Source organism: Austrofundulus limnaeus, unplaced genomic scaffold (genome assembly GCF_001266775.1).
Source record: "Austrofundulus limnaeus strain Quisiro unplaced genomic scaffold, Austrofundulus_limnaeus-1.0 Scaffold1181, whole genome shotgun sequence".
In the NCBI taxonomy this organism is placed as follows: Eukaryota; Metazoa; Chordata; class Actinopteri; order Cyprinodontiformes; family Rivulidae; genus Austrofundulus; species Austrofundulus limnaeus.
Window position 1 is genome coordinate 34,729 of NW_013953583.1, and position 20,023 is coordinate 54,751.

General features: G+C 40.7%; 1 protein-coding gene across 1 annotated transcript in view; it reads left to right on the top strand.

Moving 5' to 3' along the window:
* Positions 1 to 20,023, top strand: part of LOC106534475 (myosin IXB) — a 61,936-nt gene that overhangs the window by 34,201 nt on the left and 7,712 nt on the right. The window contains exons 7-39 of the mRNA XM_014031123.1: positions 900 to 999; positions 1,358 to 1,458; positions 1,626 to 1,755; positions 1,841 to 1,930; positions 2,612 to 2,728; positions 2,827 to 2,961; positions 3,060 to 3,181; positions 3,301 to 3,442; positions 4,046 to 4,241; positions 4,590 to 4,665; positions 5,057 to 5,149; positions 7,306 to 7,419; positions 9,760 to 9,799; positions 9,873 to 9,995; positions 10,078 to 10,158; positions 10,310 to 10,420; positions 10,516 to 10,641; positions 12,343 to 12,492; positions 12,620 to 12,780; positions 14,322 to 15,461; positions 15,561 to 15,636; positions 15,719 to 15,837; positions 15,944 to 16,056; positions 16,742 to 16,935; positions 17,040 to 17,147; positions 17,210 to 17,317; positions 17,397 to 17,567; positions 18,187 to 18,228; positions 18,310 to 18,421; positions 18,513 to 18,586; positions 18,689 to 18,881; positions 18,981 to 19,109; positions 19,306 to 19,411. Of these exons, the coding sequence (XP_013886577.1) occupies positions 900 to 999; positions 1,358 to 1,458; positions 1,626 to 1,755; positions 1,841 to 1,930; positions 2,612 to 2,728; positions 2,827 to 2,961; positions 3,060 to 3,181; positions 3,301 to 3,442; positions 4,046 to 4,241; positions 4,590 to 4,665; positions 5,057 to 5,149; positions 7,306 to 7,419; positions 9,760 to 9,799; positions 9,873 to 9,995; positions 10,078 to 10,158; positions 10,310 to 10,420; positions 10,516 to 10,641; positions 12,343 to 12,492; positions 12,620 to 12,780; positions 14,322 to 15,461; positions 15,561 to 15,636; positions 15,719 to 15,837; positions 15,944 to 16,056; positions 16,742 to 16,935; positions 17,040 to 17,147; positions 17,210 to 17,317; positions 17,397 to 17,567; positions 18,187 to 18,228; positions 18,310 to 18,421; positions 18,513 to 18,586; positions 18,689 to 18,881; positions 18,981 to 19,109; positions 19,306 to 19,411 (4,893 nt within the window). The remainder of the gene's footprint in view (positions 1 to 899; positions 1,000 to 1,357; positions 1,459 to 1,625; positions 1,756 to 1,840; positions 1,931 to 2,611; positions 2,729 to 2,826; positions 2,962 to 3,059; positions 3,182 to 3,300; positions 3,443 to 4,045; positions 4,242 to 4,589; positions 4,666 to 5,056; positions 5,150 to 7,305; positions 7,420 to 9,759; positions 9,800 to 9,872; positions 9,996 to 10,077; positions 10,159 to 10,309; positions 10,421 to 10,515; positions 10,642 to 12,342; positions 12,493 to 12,619; positions 12,781 to 14,321; positions 15,462 to 15,560; positions 15,637 to 15,718; positions 15,838 to 15,943; positions 16,057 to 16,741; positions 16,936 to 17,039; positions 17,148 to 17,209; positions 17,318 to 17,396; positions 17,568 to 18,186; positions 18,229 to 18,309; positions 18,422 to 18,512; positions 18,587 to 18,688; positions 18,882 to 18,980; positions 19,110 to 19,305; positions 19,412 to 20,023) is intronic.

Sequence of the window (20,023 nt, forward strand, 5' to 3'; positions counted from 1 at the left end):
AAACTAACATGACTCTACTTGATATTTGTAAAGCCAGTTACGGGGCTCTCTCTTAGTTTGTAATGTCTCATCAGTCGTACTCATCTGTTGCTGTAACACTGACTGTACTGTCTGTCGCTTTTATTTGTTACTCATAACAACATTCACTTAACAACTAGACTGCTTATGTGACTAATACAAAATGTGCCACGGTTCTAGAGAAAAGAATTCGTATTGTTTGTGGCATGGCTTACTTTTGGTTTTAAATCAGTGAGACTGACGTGTTTTGACTGAACTACTTCAAATAAAACCGTAAATTATCAGCTGAGACAGGGAATACCTCGTATAAAAACTTAAAGTAGATGCTTTTGAGTGGGAAGAGCATTACTCACTCGTGAACTTCCTGTTTAGATTTTCCCAGCTAGGTTTTTTAAAAATGTATCCACCTTCCTCTGACAGGTCCGTCTTTGTAACCCCTCCGCCTACTCCGTCTGCAGTTAGCTGGTAATCACCTCGCCTACAGTTACTGTTGACAACATTTCTTACTCTTCGATTTAGAGAGACAGAGACTCTGTTTGTCAGATGTTTTCGTGTGATAAGTGTGGAAACTCATTAATTCGGTGTGCGTTTTACAGTAAAGCCCCAATCACTTGTTTACTTACCTACTCAGTTCACAAATGGAAAACTGATATAAGCGTCGCTCAGCTCCAGATGTTGTCTTCATTTTATTAGCTTTTTACAATAAGTTCAGCTTTATTTTATCGCGAAGACGAAGCCTTTGTTTGACAATAAATACGAGGCTCCTACCTGCTCATTATGATGGCAAACAAGCCAAGATGCCACTAAGAATTAATTCATAAAAGAGACTTTTTATAGTATCTTTCAAGTGTTTTCTTAATTTTTATATATATTTTTTCCAGGAACTATCACGTGTTTTACTACCTGCTATTGGGTGCTACAGCTGAAGAGAGGAAGGAGTATAAATTGCTGCCACCGGAGGAGTTCTTATACCTCAAGCAGGTACAGTCTTTTAAATCTGATTTGTTGTAAATTTAAATAAATTGGGACTTTATCAGTCCACAGCCTGTTAATTTAGTTAACGAGGTTTGACAAAAAAAAAAAGACAAATGCTCTTGAAGTGCATGTGGCGTTCATGAAAGCTGCCAACTTTTCTGAATAAGCTGCTGTATAAACTCACACACGTGCGCTGCATGTTAAGATGGCTCTCTTGTTTAGATTCCCATCTTCCCTCAACCCTTTTAGTTTTTTTTTCCCTCAACGATTCCTTTTCATCGTCATTTTGGGCAATTGTGGGGTTTATGATCTCACTTTTTGTCCCTCCCTTCTAACTGTTTCTCCTTTTTTTCTCCTTTTTAAGGAAAACTTTAAGATCGAGGATGAGGAAGATCTGCGTCATGATTTTGAAAGGCTGCAGCAGGCGATGGAGATGGTTGGCTTCCTGCCAGCCACTAAAAAACAGTGAGTGAACCAGTGAACAGGAGCGTTATTTTAATGGATTTGTGTTAATGAAACACAGATACATGCAGAAGTGATGTACTGTATCAATTTATAAAGCCAGTACAGTCTCCCCTTTTCTCCTCTTGGTCCTGCTGTTTTCAGGCTGTGTAATCTTTACTGTGTTGCAGGATCTTTTCTGTGCTCTCCGCAATCCTTTATCTTGGCAACGTGACTTACCAACGGAAGTCAACGGGCCGAGAGGAYGGTCTGGAGGTGGGGCCACCAGAAGTTCTGACCACCCTCTCCGACCTGCTGAAGGTAACTTTGGCGTCTTGGTTTTTGGTTGCTTTACTTAATTTTGGTAGTTGTGCATTTTTGACTTGTGGCATTAATGCTTCCCCAGGTTGAGGAGGAGCTGCTGGTTGAGGCGCTGACGAAGAGGAAAACGGTGACGGTCAATGACAAGCTGATTCTCCCCTACAGCCAGTCTGAGGTGGGCTTCAAGAAAGAAAACATTCTACAGTCTACACTAGCTGCGTTTACATTGACCATGAAAATGCGCAAATTAGAATTTCGAAAATGAATTTGCTCAATGGAAACACGTCAATTTCGAAAAAACTTGGGTTTTTTGACAAAATGGTTTTGCTCTAGGATGAAGTGGTTTTTCAGCTGTATCGAAATTGGTGTGTTTCGCAAAACTGCAATGGAAACACTTTTTTCGCATCACGGGAGTCACGTGATCAAGAACTGGCTGTTTCTACTGGTGAAAAAGACGACGATGAAGAAGACAACAGGAAGTAGAAGTAGCAGTAAAATCACCTACTACAATTTTCCAAAAACGCCGCATACGTAGCCGCTCCCAAGTATAAGGGGCTTGTCGTTCGAAAGCCTCGATAAGACGCCGACYTCTCCTCTAATGATGAGCGCTAGTGTCCTGGTAGCAGCATGTGTTTACATCCATTGCCGCCATGTTTGTAATGACGTATCGTGAGAACAAACAGAATGTCGACAAAGTTTTGTGCACATTTGCAATGGAAACGCAGCTACTGTCGCCTACTTTTCCCCCCTTAAACTCCTATAAATGTGTTTTCCTTATATTCTRATTTGCATTCACACTCTAAAAGTTCTTGGTAAAGTTATAAATTTAGCTTAAATCACTTCTTTCTTCCATCAGGCTATCACAGCTAGAGACTCCATGGCCAAATCTCTTTACAGTGCCTTGTTTGACTGGATAGTCCTTCGCATCAACCATGCACTGCTCAACAAAAAAGACATGGAGGAATCTGTTCCCGTGAGACACTAACACATAAAAACATGCCCCACACGCCTTCTGGGACAGCAGACAATCAGCTGAACAGTGATTTAACAAGACTTTTTGTTGTTTTCCAGTGCTTGTCCATCGGTGTCTTGGACATTTTTGGCTTCGAAGACTTCCAAGTCAACAGCTTCGAGCAGTTCTGCATCAACTATGCAAACGAGCAGCTGCAGTATTACTTCAATAATCACATTTTTAATCTGGAGCAGGTTAGCAGCTGGATTTACGTTCAAACGTTGCACTCTAAATGTCGCACAGATATTTGTGGCAGTTTGCTCATCAAAACATGATTTTCTTCTTAATAAAGGAGGAGTACCAAGCTGAGGGAATCACCTGGCACAACATCGACTACACGGACAACGTGGGCTGCATCAATCTCATCATCAAGAAGCCCACAGGCTTGTTGTATCTCCTAGATGAGGAGAGCAAGTAAGAATAGCTGCATTTCTTCGTTTCTTCATTCAAATGGATGTGAATAGTTATTTTCATGTAGTTGAAGCTTTTTGTTCAGAGCTTTTGTTTCTCCCCCTCTGCTGCTTGTGCTCCAGCTTCCCTCATGCCACAGATAAGACCTTGTTAGCCAAATTCAAGCAGCAGCACCAGGGGAACAAATACTTTGTCCCCACGCCGGTCATGGAGCCCGCCTTTGTCATTCAGCACTTTGCAGGGAAAGTCAAATATCACATCAAGGTAATGATTGTTGTTGTTGAAATGTTATGATTTGGTTGATTATAACATTTTGTTAGTTATGTATAAGGCTCAGTAAAAGACATTACCTTTAAACATCTAGATAAACTTTATTAAGAGAGAGAGAGCTGTTATAACCTAAAGGGAATAGAGKTGTTCATGAAACATAGATTTAGAACCAGTCTGAAAGAACGGCATACCTCAATCCAAGGAGTCAGATTGTGGCATAATCTGGAAGAGGATGCTATAAATGCTAGATCAAGAAAATTARAAAAGTGGGGCTTTTGAGGAAATATGGAACAGTATAATATGTATTCATGTAAATTTGTGTTCTAGAAGGATTTGACTTTTTTCTTGTTTTGTTTTATGTTAATTGAAGATTAGTATTGTTTGAGTTTATATTTGAGGAAAAAAGGGGCAGATATAAGATTTTTTTCTTCTCTCACCTCCTTTCATTTCATTATGTTTGTGTTTTTTTTTTCTTTTTTTTGTGTACATAGAATTTTTTAAAGAAATGAATAAAGTTTTAAATGAAATCAGAAGTAAACACTCTTTCTTTCATTGTTAGTGTTCTTAGTGTCTCTCTAACAACTGTTCTCTCATCAGGATTTCCGGGAGAAGAACACAGACCACATGCGACCAGATATCATAGCGCTGTTGAGGAGCAGCGACCGGGCGTTTGTGCGGCAGCTCATCGGCATGGACCCGGTGGCCATGTTCCGATGGGGCATCCTGCGAGCTACGATCAGAGGCCTCGCTGCTTTCAATGAAGCTGGTCGTTCCTGGGCCGCCAAAACTGCAGGTACCTCATCTAACAAGATCAATTTCTCTCTTTTTTTTTCCATTATAGACAACTCTCTAATAATCAGTTCTGGTGTGTTAGCCTACATAAATATGGAACGATAACATCAAACAGCTGCTGCTGTACCACAGCTTCAGAAAGCTGCTCTGTAATTAGCCGTCATGGCAGCGTGGAATAATGTGGAGGCCTCAGAACTTGAGGTTTTCAGAGATTTGGAGATTTTCCTCTGTGATCTTTCAGAGGATTTGGGTGCTCTGTCCCCTTTTGGTGAGCTTTCAAATAAACCTGTTTCTAAATAAAACAGTTCTGTTAAATGTTTTTTGTGCTGTTCTATGTTTGGTGTTGTAGGTGTTATCCGTCCAGCCTCCAGAACTCCTCTTGGAGAACTCAAACGGTCCAATGCCCCCATAGAAAGAATGTACAGGTAAGCGATACGCACTGAGAGATTGTAAAGCTGAGATTTACTTTGTGTTCAGTGTGTTTTGGACTGGTTTTACCTGTGAAGGCAGTTTGCTTTATTTTATTTATTTTTTTATTATTTATTTTTTCTTAAAGGAAACTACAGTYCTTGTCACTTTGATGGAGATATTTAACCTGGTGTATTGTGGACCTCTACATTATTCCTTTGGTTCTGAATGAGATGAGGACCAACACCTGAAATATGCGTTATCAAAAAAAAAAAAAAAAATAAAACACTTTTTGTCATCTCAGTGACAGATTAAAATTTATTTAACCTCATCTCAGTCACCCATATCCTCCCCACCTTTTGGTGACCCCAGTGTTTGCGGTTCTCTCCTCTTCCTCTTCCTCCACAGACGAGCTTCTATGCTCGATTTCTACTTTGATCACTCAGAGGAGCGCCCTCTAGAGGCCTTTGAAGACATCTTTGCTAGCTTTGAGAATAAGAAGTAAGTGAATTTGGTMGAAAGAACAAAGAAGTGAGAACAGGAGGCCAAGCAGGAAGGAATTGAGCTGTTAAGTAATAAAACAGTGGTGCTTTTTAAAATGACATCAATGTAAAGTAGTGTGTTGAGTGGGTGAAAAATGTTATTTCTTTTTCTGTTTCAACTTCTGCTCCTTAAATTATAAACGTCCAATCTTTTGAAMAAGTTTGGTGAAACAGTGAAGAATAGTTTGGCTCACAYTCTCAGACTGTAATCACCTTCCTTCTTCTGTATTCGCCATAATCCCCCAACTTCCTCACATTTATTATTTTTGCAGTGGAGCACAGGAAAGTGTTTGCAATAGTCCTCCCCTATTAGCCACTCAGATTACATCATCCTGCTGTAAAGCCTTAAAATCACACGCATGTTTAATAAACAGACAGAAATGTCTGGTGCAAAACAACCAAGAGAGTTTTCTCAGAAAGAAATAGAATCGTAGTGTTTAGATTTAGACTGGTTTTACTTTAACTTTTGTAGAACCAGACTGGATGTAATCATCTGTTTTTGGGGAAAAAAAGTGTGAGATTTCTGTATACCTCCTACAGGGTTCTTGCAGATCCTTAAAAAGTCTTAAAAGGCATTGGATTCATCAGTCCAAAAATAAGGCCTTAATTAGCCATAAAATGTCTTAAATCAATCTTTCTGAAGTCTTAAAAATGTGAATACATTGTAAATAGGATGACTGTAATGCGTCTAATATTAAAATAATTGGTAATATTTATTTATTTTTTAAATATTCACATGCAGACATTCCCCTTTGACATCACTTCCTGTTATTTCACATGCAAATATCTCTACAACAGTTCACCTGAGCAATGTGAAATTTAGTTTTTAATATGTTAAAATTGTTATCTTTCCAAAAATGTGGTCATATTTCTTTAAAAAATTTGATGTCACAGGCACTTTAAGGTGTCATCTACAGCAATTTGGGGTTAAGACCCCTCTGTGGGTCCTAAAACTCTTATATTTTAGGTTGTTAGAGGATTTCCAGAAATTAAATTACGTTTAAAACTGACAGCTAAAAAATGTTTTTTTTGCTATATTTGATGAAAAAGTAGTTAAATATGAATAAAACAAATGCTCTATTAGCAATATTTGAATACTTCAACCAAAAGTACTTTGTTTTGTGAGTTTCTGCCAGTTTTTAATTTTTGTCATTTGTGTTTATTATGAAATTGGTCTTAAATTTAATTTCACTTGGCATTAAAAAATCTTAAATTTAACTTGCCTTAAACTGTAGGAACCCTGTCCCAATATCTGCAAAATGGTGTCAAATCCATGTAATTTACGGACAGCCTGTACAAGTTGACATCTATACATCATGTTCTACATACTGTATATATCTTTAAAGCGTCCAGTCTTTTTAGATCTGAAAACACCAAGGAGTTGAGGTTGTAAATTTCTAATAAGGGTTAAATTCCTTCACTGCTTGGCTTCTGTTTTCTTAGTCAGTCGCGGTAAGTAAAGACCTAAACCTGCATGGACTACCTCTGGGTTATGGGAAGATATTAACCTCACCGGAGCCAGCGTTTCCAGTGTAACCACCAGCCACGGTTAAAGAACTGCACACACCCGTAACAACTTACAGCCAGTAACAGTCGCAGCATGGAAACAGACGGCCAACTCCTGCCGAGCACCAGCTCAGCTCTGCATGTTTACTACCACAGTGGCAGCCAGACGTCTGTGAATACCATCTCTAAATACCCCCACATCTCTATCTCTGTGTATCTTTTATTGTCTGTTTTTATAAAGGAAGTCACAGCATGGTTGGGTGGTCTTGTGTGTCTCGTGGTTTCCTCGTTCATAATCGGGAGGAGGAAGAAATAGATTTAGTGGTTCACCGATGGGCAGAGTGTGAAATCTGAAGTGTGTGTTGGTATGAGACCCCCCAGCTGTTCTGTAGTGGTGGTCCTGGGTAACTGCTGTGGTTTTTTTCTACTGCAGGTGTCCTAACAGTGGTGATCTTCACACTATCCTTTTTCTTTTTAAATCGTGTTTTATACATTTCGCCAATTTTTTTTGCTTTTTCCCCCGTTTTCCTCCCCCCCTGCTCCCCATCCTCCCCCTTTTCTCCTATATTCACACCGTGTGTGTACATGTGTGTGCGTGCGCGCGATCAGAGACATGCATGCAGAGATCATCAGCTCCATTAAGAACTTGCAGCTGGACGGGGAGGACCCTCGCAAGCTGCTTCAATCTTGGGGTCGCCTCCGCTTTCCACGAAACGTCCTCCAGTGAGTCTGCAGACAGAGCGTCGGCTCTTCTCCAGATCAGTCCGGTTTCATCAGCTCAGGCAGAACATGCTCCTGCATCCATGACTAATGTGTCAGCTYTGACATTAATATTTACTTTTGATCTAGTGTGGTGAAACATTGCAGCATGGCAGATTATTAATTAGTAGTGTTGGGCACGTTAAAACATAACATACCACTTTTATTTATAAACCATTTAAGTGCAGTTCAATAAAACCAATACAAATCACAAAATTAGGTACCTAGATTGGAGAATACAAAAAATTTACAAGTAGTAATAAATTAGTAACACTAAAATCTCTCATGACGAAGAAACTGTAGAAATGCTCAGTATCCTGATATACAGTAAGGCTGAGAACCAGTTCAGAGTCAAAAGTGTATTTTTAAACAAGACTTAAAAACTAAGAGAGACGGAGAGTGCCTGACTTCTAGTGGCTGATTATTCCACAACTTTGGACCTTCAACAGAGAAGAGTCTATCAGTTTGAGTCTTGGGCGAGGAACCTTTAAAAGCAAATGATCCTCTGACCGGAGAGAGCACTGTGGGACGTGTGGACGCACTACATTAGAGAGTTATTATTGTGTTAAAGCAGACCAGTCATTTTAACTCCTGTTAAAGTGGACATATCCTGCAAAATCTACCTTTTTTTAGCCACTATATACCTTTTGTTTAGTACTTGGYGTCTCTAGGACAGAGGTTCTCAAACTGGGGTCCCAGGATCCCCAGGGGTCCGTGAGAGGTATCTTGGGGGCCTTCAAAAAATTTCACTAAATTGTTAATTTGGTTTTTATTTTTAAAAATGCATGGAGAACAATGAACTAAAAAACAAACATAATAAACCTAATAAAAATATATATTCCTATGGCATTTAGGGGTTGAAATGACAAATTATCTTTTAAAACAGCATGGGGGTTATGAGGGGGTCCCTGGAATTTTCTTGCCCTTGTAAGGGGTCCCCGGACCCAAATGGTGTGAGAACCCCTGCTTTAGGAGTGCAGAAAATTAGAATTTAGTTTCTCCTGGTGCTGTAAAGATATCTTTATATTCTATTTGGGTCATATTTATCAACCCGTTCAGTTTTCTCTATTTTGTATGACCTTTTCTGAACGATTACTGCCAAATAAGGTCTGGYTTTACCAACTACAGTTTCATTGTCTTCATTCTCCTCTGGCTCTGGGTCAGACTCTGGCTCCAACATGTGAGGCTGGATGGACTAGTCTTCTGTTGTTGACATCTTTTAATAAATTTGTAAATAAAAAGTTTCTGCGCTGCTATATAGTCGTAAACCCCTCTATAATCTAGAATGGACCCATCTGGAAGTTGCGCTGGAACTCTGAACTGTCTGAACTGTCTCACCGGAGGAGTCCAAGCCTGAAATATGAGTTCAATTTAAAATTATTGTAACAAACACAGGTTTCTGCAGACAAGTCTGATCAGCACATAGGAGAAAAAAATACTGTTTTTCCTTTTATAAAGAAAACAGTACTTGAGAAGAACTAAACATCTTTGAGTCATAATAATAAATGAGATTAATCAAGGATTCAGAGTTTTTATTGTCATACAAAATATGTACATCAGGAATTAAAGATAAATGCTGAGGTRCCAGTTGTCAGCAGTGAAAAAAACACTATAACTCATAAGAAGATAAAAAGAAAAAAAGTGTGCTGCCTCTAGACTGTATTGCCACATATAAATGTGCACATTCAGCCATAGAAGTACTACTACTTTAAAACAACAACAGCTGCAATAAAGTGCTGTACATGCCGAATCAAAAAAAAAAAAACAACAACATTCAAAAAACACACAAAACAGAGTTTTTTGCGATTAAAAAAAGTCTTGATTAATTGCAACTGAAACAATTTAAATCTATGCCCAGCACTAATAATTAGTCATTATGAGCTGCTGGATAATCAGCTTCTGTTGACCAAAACCTGGATGCCATGAATACATTAACTACTGCATGACTGTCAACAAAGACTGTTGACATGCAAGATCTTTTATATCAAATTTTTAGCATGTAAGCTCTGCGGTGTGAGACATGACACTAAAGAGAACATGAAGATGTAGAGAGCATGTCTGTCTGTGTGTGTGGAGTCTCTGCTGAGCTGATTTTTTGAAGTGTTTCATTCCTCCTCTTCTTCTTCTGTCTAAACCTCGTCATCCAGTCTAGGTGTGAGCCTGTGTTTCACCACTCACCAGCTGCGCATGAAGAAGTCACCCATTCTTACTAACCTGGTCTCACAACACTCCATCCGCTTACCCTAATCCAGATTCCCACCTCACGCCTCCTGTTTACTCACACCGCTTCTTCCTTTTCCACAGGAAAAACAAGACCGTCCGACAGAGGCAGGCCATCCCCAAGGTAAACCCGAGTGGCTCGGTTAGTTCTCTGTAATTTGCGAGCAGGGAGTTCACCGCTGGGTTTCTGCTTCCAGAGTTTGCTGGATTCGCAGTCGTTGAAGTTCATCGTGAGTCTGACGCTGCACGACCGCACCACCAAGTCTCTGCTGCACCTGCACAAGAAGAAGAAACCGCCCAGCATCAGCGCTCAGTTCCAGGTCACACTTCAGGAATCGTGGACTCGGAGACGGGTGTTTGTTTTACAGCCTAGTGAAACTTTTCGTTCTTTTTTCTCCCCAGAACTCTCTGACCAAACTGTTAGAGACTCTGAACAAAGCAGAGCCTTTCTTCATTCGTTGTATCCGCTCCAACGCCGAGAAGGTAAAATATTATTGTGTCGTTTATTGACTTTTTAAAAAGTGTTAATTTAATCCTGTTAAACAAGCTCCTTTGCTCTTCCGGTAGTGATACAAATTCTCATTTAGTCTGAGACCTTGGGTTTCTGAATGTAACTGTTTGTGTGCGTGAGCAGGAGCAGATGTATCTGGATGAGGCCTTGGTGCTTCAGCAACTCCATTACACAGGAATGCTGGAAACTGTTCGCATCAGGAGGTCAGGCTACGGAGCCAAGTACACCTTCCAGGTACAGCAGCAGATTTGTCCAACAGCCTACAGTCATTCATCTCATATCTCAACTACTAAAAGCCTTAATAACCATCATCTCTGCAATTCTTTCAGGAATTTGTGGAGCAGTTCAGGGTTTTGCTGCCAAAGATCACCTCTGCCTCCAAAGATGACATCTTAGAGCTGCTTGAAAAGAAAATGCACCTCGACCCCACCACGTACCAGATAGGCAAAACTAAGGTATTCTATTTAGAAGCAAGGTATTTTAAAAAGTCTTACTTTTCTTTGATTTTACAGCTGTGTGTATACTGATTTCCTAAAGTCCCATCTGTTCATTTATTCATACATTTTCTTCTGTTTGGGAGGATTTCAAGGGGTCCCCAGGCCAGACGAGAGACATACGTGTCCTGGGTCTTCCCCGGGGTCTCCTCCCTGTGGGACATGCCTGAAGCACCTCATATGGAGGCGTTTTTACCAGATGCCTAAAACAGCTCAACTGGTTCRTCTTAATGTGGAGGAGCTGCAGCTCTACTGAGCCTCCTGGATAACTGAACGTCTCAGCCTGTCTCAGAGCAGTGGTTCTCACCTTCTGACCCATGAAATATCTGTGGCAGATGCTTGTGACCCCAAATATTACTGGTCTGAGTACACAAACTGTCAGTAACCTTAATAAAGAAGGGCTTATTGACAAGTCAATCAGCTTTTACAGCAAAATGACATAATTGTATATATTTTTAATGTAATTATTTTTGTACTAATTATAGGAAAAATATTACATCACTAATTTTTTTAACCTTTGCTTTGATTACTGCAGATTATCTATGGACCCCAACTTGATACTTTATGACCCACGTGGTGTTAAAACTTTACTGCCCTCCGTGTTTCTATATTTTCAACCTTAAAAACGTTGGATAATTTTGAGCTCTTTCAAAGTTTCTAATAGAAATCTTGTATCACTAACTGACCATTTTTGCTTCTCTGACATATTAGCATCTAGCTAGGTGGAAATGCATCATAGGGTGCACAGGCACAGTCWGGTCAGTTTTCCACAACCAGAATAACACGATCAGAATAAATGTTTACATGCACACAGTTATCAGCATAAACCACCCCTCTCATTACAGATCAGTTCTGATCGAGCTGAATCAGATCAGAATATTCCCATTGATTACACGATGCATTTTTATTCAGATTGGCTGTTTATTGCGATTACTTGTGTCCATGTAAACATAGCTGCTGAAATAGTTCTGATGGACCACACAGAGGCCTCCTGCAGAGAAAACTCGTTTCAACCACCTYTATCCAAGATCTCATTCTTTTGGTCACTGCCCAGAGTTTGTGATAAATAGTGAGGGTAAGAACGTAGACTGATCTGTAAACAGAGCACTTCACCTTTCAGCTCAACAGACCAGTACAGAGTCCACAATACTGCAGAATCTGCACGGATCCATRCGCCAACCTCAACAAAACCCCGAGATATTTAACCTCCTCCACTTGAGGCAGAACCTCACCCCCAACTCTAAATCTGTTGTTAGAGTAAAATATTTCATTTAATATTTGTAAATAAAAAGGTAATAATGATCTGACAAAGTTTTTTTCTTTCTTTTTATTATCGTCACTGTGTATCAATTATGGAACTGAAAGAAAAAAGCATCACTGTTTTATAATTTGCTTATAGCGACAACCATTCTCACAATTTCACAAAACAGAACTGAAAACCAAGTTTGGACTCAGGAGAGGAACAAAGTCCATTTTCGCATGATGTCCCCTAAAATCAGCTGCTGACATCTAGTTTAGGAGTCAGACTGTAAAAGAGGGAATTGATACTGTAATCCTGCTGCACTGTAACCTAACAATGACAGGTGATGGCTCAATCAGTCAAGATGGCTGCACCTTCAGAAGTTAACTGTTGGTTTATTCCAGTACGTTTTGCTTCTGCAGGTGTTTCTAAAGGAGCTGGAGCGACAGAAACTGCAGGACATGTTGCACAAGGACGTCATGCGGAAGATCATCTTCCTTCAGCGCTGGTTCAGAGCTCGCCTGCAGAGGCAGGAGTTTCTAGACATGAGGAGGGCAGCCATCTTGATCCAGGTAAATGCAGACGGACCATTGATTTATTTCTCACACCAGCGTACAGCGTACAGTTTGCTTTGTTTGCTTTATAACAACTTAAAGACCATTTAAGAAGAATCTTGGTTGTCTCTGTTTGGTCTTTTAGTTCTCTTGGCGTAGTTACTGCAGAAAGGAGCAAAGGCGACAGGCGGCGACTCTGATCCAGGCGGTGTGGAGGGGACACAGGCAGAGATTAGAGTACCACCGACAAAAACAAGGCGCTACAAAAATACAAGCCCTGGTCAGGGGGCTCTCAGCACGCAAAAGGTGAACCAAAAAAAGTGTTTTTTTTTTTTTTTGTCTTTATATGAAAGTAAAATGAAAACATTTGTGCAACCGAAGTTTATTTTGAAAAACATTAATAAAAACAGAATACAATGATTTGCAAATACTTTTCAAGCAATATTCAACTGAATACAATAGAAAGACYAGATATTTAATGTTCAAACAGATAAGCTTTGTTTTGTTTTGTTTTTCAAATTTTCATTCATTTTTAATTGGATGCCTGCACGTTCCAAAAAGCTGGGACAGGGTCAAGTTTACCACTGTGTTACATCATCTTTCCTTTTAACAACAATCAATAATAGTTTGAGAACTGAGGGCACTAATTGTTGAAGCTTTGTAGGTGGAATTTTTCCATTCTTGCTTGATAATCAACTTCAGTTGCTCAACAGTTCGGGGTCTCCACTGTTGTATTTTTGCTCCAATCATTTTCAATGGGAGTCAGGTCTGGACTGCAGGCAGGCTGGTCTAGTACCTGCACTCCAAAGCCACGCTGTTGTAACACGTGCAGAATGTGACTTCATTGTTTTGCTGAAATAAGCAGAGACATCTCTGCAAAAGATGTGGTTTGGATGGCAGCATATGTTGCTCTAAAACTTGTATGTAGTTTTCAGCACTAATGATGCCTTCACAGATGTGTAAGTTATCCATGCCATGGACACTAACACACCCTCATACCATCAGAGAGGCTGGCTTTTGAACTTTGCATTGATAAAAATCTGGACAGTCCTTTCCCTCTTTGTCCCAGAGGACACAACATCCATGATTTCCAAAAACAATTTGAAATGTGGACTCATCAGACCACAGGACACTTTTTCACTTTGCATCAGTCCATCTCAGATGAGCTCAGAGAAGCCAGCAGTGTTGCTGTGTGTTGTTGATATACAGTATGGCTTTGGCTTTGCATGGTAGAGTTTTAACTTGATCATATAGATGTAGCAACGAACTGTGTTCACCGACAATGGTTTTCTGAAGTGTTCTTGAGCCCATGTGTTAATATCTGTTACAGAATGATGTGAGTTTTTAATGCAGTGCCGCCTGAAGGATTGAAGGTCACAAATATTCAGTGTTGGTTTTTGGTTGGTCCTGATCTGTGTGTTACACAAGCTCCCTTTATACCCAGTCATAACACTCACCTGTTTGTAGTTAACCTGTTCACCTGTGGAATGTTCCTCAACTTTCCCAGTCTTTTGTTGTCCCAGGTTTTTTTGGAATGTGCAGGCATGAAATTCAAAATGAGTGAATATTTGTAAAGAAAATAAACAAAAATAAAAACAGTAAAGTTTATCTGTTTGAACATTAAATAAGAAATAAGTAAATAAGAAACTGTTCTTAATGTTTTGGTGAAATGAAGGTTAAATAAATAAAATAAAAATATATTGTCTTTGTAGCGTATTCAGTTAAATATAGGAGTTGCAAATCATCGTATTCCGTTTTTATTTATGTTTTACATAATTCAATGGAAATGAGGTTGTACTTTGAGGATAATATTTACAACCATACTTATCATGTCTTGTGCCTAACAGGTGTCATTCCATCCGTGAGGAGAAACGAAAGAAAGAAGAGGAAGAGGAGGCCCTTAGGCGAGCAGAAGAAGAAGAAAGGAGGAAGAAAGAGGAGCAGGAGGAAGAGGCGAGGCGAAAAGCAGAAGAGGAAGCTAAACGGAGAATGGAAGAAGAAGCAAGGAGGAGGAGAGCGGAGGAGGAGAAGGCAGCAGCCAGGAAAGCACAGGAGCAGAGGGAGGAAGAGGAGCGAAGGGGAGCGCGGGAGCCTCAGACAAGAGAGGACCCCGATATAGAGCTGGTCAACGAGGAGATGCTGGATGAAAACCTCTCTGCTCCGGAGGAGGAAGAGGAAAATGCCAGCTCACATACAGATGAGGAGCTGGAGGGTGAGGAGCTGGGCTTGAAGACTAACGGCGCCACGTCTGAGGCTGGACCTCAGCAGGAGGAGGAGGASGACGACGACGACGACGACAGTTTGGAGAACCAAACACAAGGACGGCCGGACCCAAAATTGGTGCTGCCCTCAAATGAGGTCACCCCTAACGCACTTAAGTCCACGTCTTCGACTCAGGGGGAGGAGCCGACCAGCACTACCTCCACAAGTCCACCTGCTGAGGAGAAGAGGGGCCAGCCCGCTCTGATCCACAAGCACCCCTCATCCAAGAAGAGAGAGGAGAGGAGACGAAGAGGCCTGGAGCACAACAAGATGGCGACGGAACGAGCTGCCGCCTCAGCCTCCTCCTCCTCCTCCTCCTCCTCCTCCTCCTCCTCTGAAGCCACCAGCAAAGATCAGACAACTCCACCGAAGAGCAAGAACCAGGAGACATCTAAGCTCAAAGAGAGGTCGGACAGCAAGGAGCTGGACCAGTACACCTTCGTCAACTGGAAGGTGAAGGACGACAAGGGAGGGAAGAAGGAGGCGAAAGGTTCTCCTCCCTCTGCCGGTCCGGCCCGACCCTCTACGTTACCCCTGGTGCCTGTTGACGCCACGTGGGAGAGACACGAGGACGGCGTCGGAGCCGTGAATCTGCAGCGCCGCTCCGGAGCCATAAAGGAGAAACCAGAAAAATGGAAGGGAAGGAGGATTAARGAGGAAAACTCAAAGGGCACCGGCTCTCCTCCTCTTCACAACCGAGAGGAGAGGACAATAAAACCCCAGCTGTACGTCCGCTCCACCGCTTTCTCTCTCTTTTTTTATTTTTGTTWAAAAAAATCCTGCCCTTTTTTTACTGAAATTGTTAATATTTGATCTCTCTGCAGGAGCGACGTGTCACACCCATCAAYTGACAGTTTTTCTTCAAGTTCTGAAGTTGCTGCTGCTGTTTCGAGCAGAGAGGTAATTCAATTATTGGTCCATCAGTAAAACCTGCTCCTTGTTCGTCATGCTCAGTCTGTAAACAAAGTTCTCTGCTCTGCAGACACACCCCTCGTCAGAAACTCACAGTGTTGGCCTAAAGGAAAGCTCCGTCCCAAAGAAGCAGCAGGAGGGTTTTGGTCCCCAGGAGTCAGTCCACTCCAGCGCTTCCACTCCAGACAAGTACATCACTGCTCCTAATGTTCAAACAGATGAACTTTATTGGGTTTTTTTTTGTTTTGTTTTTGCAAACATTCACTCACTTAGTTTTTTCTCCCTCTCTCTGCAGGTCTGGTGGATTCTTCAAGTTTTTGAAGAAACGATCCAAAGAGGCCCAGACTCCGGACAACGAAGAGCTGACGTTAATTCAGTCCCTCAACGCCAAGTCAACACACACAGAAGGTAGTTTGTACAACCAACGTAATATTCTGTTTAACGCAACCTCCCATTTTAAAAATTATTTGACTTAAAAAGCATAAAAAAAGTCCAATCCAGATTGTTAAATTAGCCAGACGGACGGCTGTGAGAGCAGCTTGTCTGGTCCTATTGAACATGTGGACGTGCAACTAGCATCCACGTGTTCTTTCTGTCTCCACAGTCAACAAGAAGAAAGCTTTTCCTCCTTCGTGACACAATATTAGTTATATACAAGAAAATATTTAAATCTGTTGTGGTAGTACATTAGCAAAAAATCKATCATTTTACGTTTATAATACGACCCCCTAACTGTATGGATGATTTTTTGGGGTTAATATTGTGTGCTAACATAAATGTGTAAGTTTGCGATTGAAAAGAATAAATTGTCCACAGTAATGATGACTGGTTTGGTTTAACCTCTGCTTCCTGGATCATGGTAGTGCTGGATTTGTGATTTTGATATACATATATATATATTTTTTCTCTAATTTTTCTTTTTATATTTTTCTTTTTATTGTATAATGTATATTAAATTATTTGTTTTGTTTTAATGAAATGAATAAAGAATTGAAATTGAAAAAAATAGAATATTTAAGCATTAAGCACTCGTAAATAGAGTTTATACACTAACACAATAAAAATGTTCTCTCTTTCTTTGTTATTTTTGTAGTGTCTCCATCTGGACATGTGTCTCGGACTCTCCCTCACCCCCACAGCGACCGTGCCGGCCGGACTTTGGGCAGAAACCCCACCATTAAGATCAGTCGAGCRACGCGGGTGTCGGAGCAGTGGAACGCCTCGCTGGACCGAGAAATCAAAAACGCCAACGAGCTGCGGCACCTCGACGAGTTCCTGGGCAACCAGGTGAGTCAAAAGGAACGGGGTTCAGACTATGTTTTGGAAATAGTCTCAACTGGGGGAAAAAACACTATTTGTTCTTTTTTTAAATTATTATTTTTTTTTTGTAGGTCAACGATTTTCGATCCAGGGGCAAGTCTCTGTCCAGTACAGAATCCATTTTTGTCACAGCCACCTCGCAGTTCAGAGACANGGGTTCAGACTATGTTTTGGAAATAGTCTCAACTGGGGGGAAAAAACACTATTTGTTCTTTTTTTAAATTATTGTTTTTTTTTGTAGGTCAACGATTTTCGATCCAGGGGCAAGTCTCTGTCCAGTACAGAATCCATTTTTGTCACAGCCACCTCGCAGTTCAGAGACACCATCAAATCCATGTACTCTGTCCAGGTAAGCYTGCCTGCAGGCTTGAATACTTAATAATCTGGGTTTACCTTCCTTGGATTAATTCTGTCCCACGTCTGAACAGAAACCCACCATCGGCTACAAAGGTCTAATGTCGGGCTACCAGAACAAAGTGATCCACTTGGCCGGTTACGAACACCAAGAGGACGTCCCGCTCGTGGTCAACCTGTTCCAGTCCGTGCTGGACGGCTTCATCAGAGGAGAAATGAAGAAGGAAGAGGCGGAGCCTGCAAAGGTAAAAGGCTCTGTCGTTTTAAACGGGAGGTATTATGTATTTTCCAGGCACTGTTCAGTGCTGTACCACAATCAAGTAACTGTGTTACCTTCAGTTTATGAAAATATATCAATGTAATATATCAAACATAAATCTAAACACCTTGAATTGTCTCTTTAAGAGCCTCCTACCATTTCCAACACTCCCACTTCAGCACATCTTCACAACAGTGCTTTATGCTGTTTACAGTCTTTTGTAGGAGCACTGCATTTTGTTGTAAAAAAAGAAGAAGCAACATTATTTATAAGTTTTAGAAAATGACAATATAGGATTCGGTCGAACCTTATTTGAATGATCCCATGTCGGACCAGGATAGTACGTTTTCTGAAGAACTGGAGCAAGTACAGAGGCTCTTACCAGATGTTTTAGCTCCCAGTCAACCTCTCATACAACTGTTTTTAAAGAAACCATTTCTAAATCAAGTTTAAGATATGTTCTGCAATGAAATCATAATGATTTGTAAGGATCTATTTCTCCTGCTACTAGTCTGGTGGAGCTGTGTGTGGGAGGGAGCTTTGTACCAGCAAGGTTAAAATAAAAAAAATGAACGATGTATTCACAGACGTGTCTTGTCTTTCAGCTTGCCAAAACTAGAAAAAAGAGGAGGAACAAACATAAAAGTGTAAGTTTGCAATTGAAAAGAATAAATTGTAGTCAGTAATGATTGGTTTGGTTTAACCTCTGGCTGACTGTGTTTTATTAGGCGCAGTGCTTCCTGGATCATGGTTTTGTCAACTACCAGGTCAGCATCGTGCAGTCGTGTGACCAGTGCAGCTCTTACATCTGGGTCATGGAGAAAGCCTACATGTGCTGTCGTGAGTAAAACAAACAACAAACCAGGATTTTTCAGTAAAACATCAACAGATCAAAGTTATTTATTTGTCCTGTTTGAAACTTTTCCTACAGATTGTAAGATGGTGTGCCACAAGAAGTGTCTTAGCAAAGTAAACATCGACTGCTCCACTTTCTGTGCCAGAAAGGTGCGTTTTTCTTTTTCTGTTTTTTGCCACATGAACGCATTGACAGTATTGTTTGATTTGAGAAGACGAGTTGCTGACCGACGCTGTGCGCTGAATCCACAGAGCGACGAGGTCATCACCGGGCAGCACTTTAAGGTGCGCGTCTGTCACCTGGTGAGCGAGAAGAACCCYGTGCCGGTGGTTCTGGAGATGATGCTGGAGCACGTGGAGATGCACGGTCTCTACACCGAGGGCATCTATCGCAAATCTGGCTCCGCCAATCGCATCAAAGACCTGCACCAGCGGCTGGAAACGGGTCAGGGAACCGAAGAAACCTCTGTTTTCATTTCATTTGTTTCAGCTCGTAAATTGAAACATTTTTTGATGCCCTTACTGCCTCTTTCCCCACGTGCAGATCCCCATCTAGTCCACCTGGAAGACTATCCCATCCACACAGTAACTGGCCTGGTGAAGCAGTGGCTCCGGGAGCTACCAGATCCACTCATGACCTTCGCACATTACAACGACTTCCTTCATGCAGTGGGTGAGTCGGGCGTTGTCCAGCAGGGGGAGACGTTTCACAACAGAAACCTTTTGTCGCGCTCCTTTTTTAACCACTCCTCAAATGTTAAATCTCCTGTCAAATGTTCCTTTACTGTGAATAAAAGTGAGCTTATCACAGTAAACTGTTAATATTCAGAATTAAGTGTTGTTTACATTTTTTWAATGTATTTTGTTAGAACTGCCAGAAACTCAGGAGCAGCTTCATGCCATCTATAAAGTCCTGGAGGAGCTTCCCTCAGCAAACTTCAGCACATTAGAGCGACTCATCTTCCACCTTGTCAGGTATGTTRTTATGTAAATCAGCAAAGTTCAAACTTTAGGTAGGAACTCTTCTGTTAGTGGAGTCCAGATCAGATCATTGTGTAAGTGTTTATAAAGTATTCACACAAGTATGATAATTTATTTATTATTTTTATTTATTTATTCCATTCATTTAAAAAAACAATCTGTATATAGTAATAAAACCAAAGTAAATCATGCCCTAAATGAAAAAGGTACAGAATGAAGAGAAAAATCTTTTCCTAACTGCTTTTTATTTTTTTCTTCTGTACGGTTTTATGTCATTCCGCAATTATTGTGCAATTTCAAAGATTTATATTAAAATGTTCAGCATTCCAGCTGTGACTTTTGGTACTTCAGTAATTTATACTTTTTGAAATATTTATATTTTTCTGCCATTTTRTTTCTCATTYAAAATGAATGAAGCGGTCTTCATCATCCTTAAAACCCTTTCAAATGTTCATAAATCTTTAGTGTACTCTGCTTCTTTTTTTTTTTTTTTTTTACATTGTGCCAATTTCAGCTTTTTTCGGCTTTTTTCTTCTGAGGGGTTTTTTTTCGGCTTTTTTCCTGCTAATTTAAGCTTCTTTCAGCTTCTTTTTGGTAATTTAAGCT